The sequence below is a fragment of the Solanum dulcamara genome, chromosome 10 (genome assembly GCF_947179165.1).
Source record: "Solanum dulcamara chromosome 10, daSolDulc1.2, whole genome shotgun sequence".
NCBI lineage: Eukaryota > Viridiplantae > Streptophyta > Magnoliopsida > Solanales > Solanaceae > Solanum > Solanum dulcamara.
Window position 1 is genome coordinate 66,168,265 of NC_077246.1, and position 1,576 is coordinate 66,169,840.

General features: G+C 31.9%; 1 protein-coding gene across 1 annotated transcript; it reads left to right on the forward strand.

The window, feature by feature from the left end:
* Window positions 1-315: 315 nt before the first annotated feature.
* LOC129870519 (kirola-like) lies at window positions 316-1,245 on the forward strand. The gene is made up of 2 exons (XM_055945331.1): window positions 316-567; window positions 740-1,245. Exons 1-2 carry the CDS (start codon window positions 381-383, stop codon window positions 991-993), a joined length of 441 nt encoding a protein of 146 aa, XP_055801306.1. The 5' UTR covers window positions 316-380; the 3' UTR covers window positions 994-1,245.
* The last annotated feature ends 331 nt before the right edge of the window (window positions 1,246-1,576 follow it).

Here is a 1,576-nt window from a genome sequence, read left to right on the forward strand (position 1 = left end):
ACAATAAGTCATAATTGGCAGTTCGTAATATTAATTAGAGGTTATTGACTAAATTTATAAGCTGGTAAATGTGACTTATAAGCAATTTTGACTTATTTAAACGCGAGGTAAAACACCTAAAAATACCATCTCTTTTTTTTTTCATTTTCATGAGACTATTTTAAATCTATTACCGAATAAAATACCCTTTTTGTCATTATCTCAGTAATGGGCTAACAACCTAACACGACATGTCATGGATCATGTTTTATGATATTTATAATAATTTTTGGTACAGCTAATTGTAATCTATATAAAGACTATCATCTGTAACCATTTTATCACCACTTTCTTTTCAAAACATTTTGCTATACCTAATATATACATATATATATATATATATGGGTGTGAAAGGCAAGTTGATCGCTTCAGTAGAGGTGAAGTGCGGAGGACACTTGGTTCATGATATTTTTCACACCAAAACTCATCATATATCCAACATAAGCCCTAACAAGATCCAAAAATTTGAGATTCATGAAGGTGAATCTGTAAAAGTTGGTTCAGTTGTTAACTGGAACTATAATGACGGTAATATATACACATTTTACCTCTCTCTACATATGAATCAATTCTTTAACTTTTAGGAGTGTTTGATGGTACTGAAAAAATTCCATTTCCAATTGAATATTATGTGATTGTGAATGTTCAAACTGAAGTAGCTTATTATCATCTCTTATATTTTTGACTTTATTGATTGTAGACGGAAAAGACAAGGTTTCAAAGCAAGTGATTGAAGCCGTTGATCCTCAAACTAAAACAATCACTTGGAAAGTGATTGGTGGAGACTTGTTAGAGTTGTACAATTCCTTCACTATTATCACATCATGTGACCATCAATGGACTACATGGACATTTGTGTATGAGAAGAAATCTGAAGACATACCAGAGCCTCTCGTTCTCTTGGGTTTTGCCCTTCATGTGACAAAAGATATAGAGGGTCACCTTCTTAAGTAATAGAATATCGATGCTATTCAATGGCTCATAGCCATATTTAAATATATGCAACATATATATATATGCATGCGCGCTTGTGTGATGTTGGCTAGTCTAGCTAGCTAGCCAGTGTGTAAAATAAATAATATTATGTTTGAAGAATATATTACCTATGTTCCTCTCCTTCTAGGGATGTATTTCCAATGTTCAATAAATGTAAAAAATTATATGAAAATATATGGGAATTTTGGGATATTTAATTCACTTGAAAGATGTTAAGGGGGTATTTAAACATTCGTGTAGTTAAAGTGCTAAAGATAAGTTTACTGACAAATTTACGGGGATTTGATGTAGGTACTCTTTCCTGCAATTGCTATTGATGCCTCATAACTGATAATAGAGTGATTTAGGCAAGTGAGAAGTGAGTGTACTTGTACTCAATAAATTTTATCAAAAGCAATTTTACCATATTTAGTCCTTTTGATGGGCTAACTCCATCATCCTTGGAAGGGCATATGGATGTTTTGAGTTAATTGTACACGATAAATGCTAGACCTAACATCTACGATTAATGGTGTCTTGTCTAATTAAAAAATCTAAATCT

Bases quoted from the DNA above. Each gene is read 5' to 3' on its own strand.
- LOC129870519 (XM_055945331.1), top strand. From the start codon at position 381: ATGGGTGTGAAAGGCAAGTTGATCGCTTCAGTAGAGGTGAAGTGCGGA. The intron at 568-739 runs GTAATATATACA...TATTGATTGTAG, and splicing joins TAACTGGAACTATAATGACG to ACGGAAAAGACAAGGTTTCA.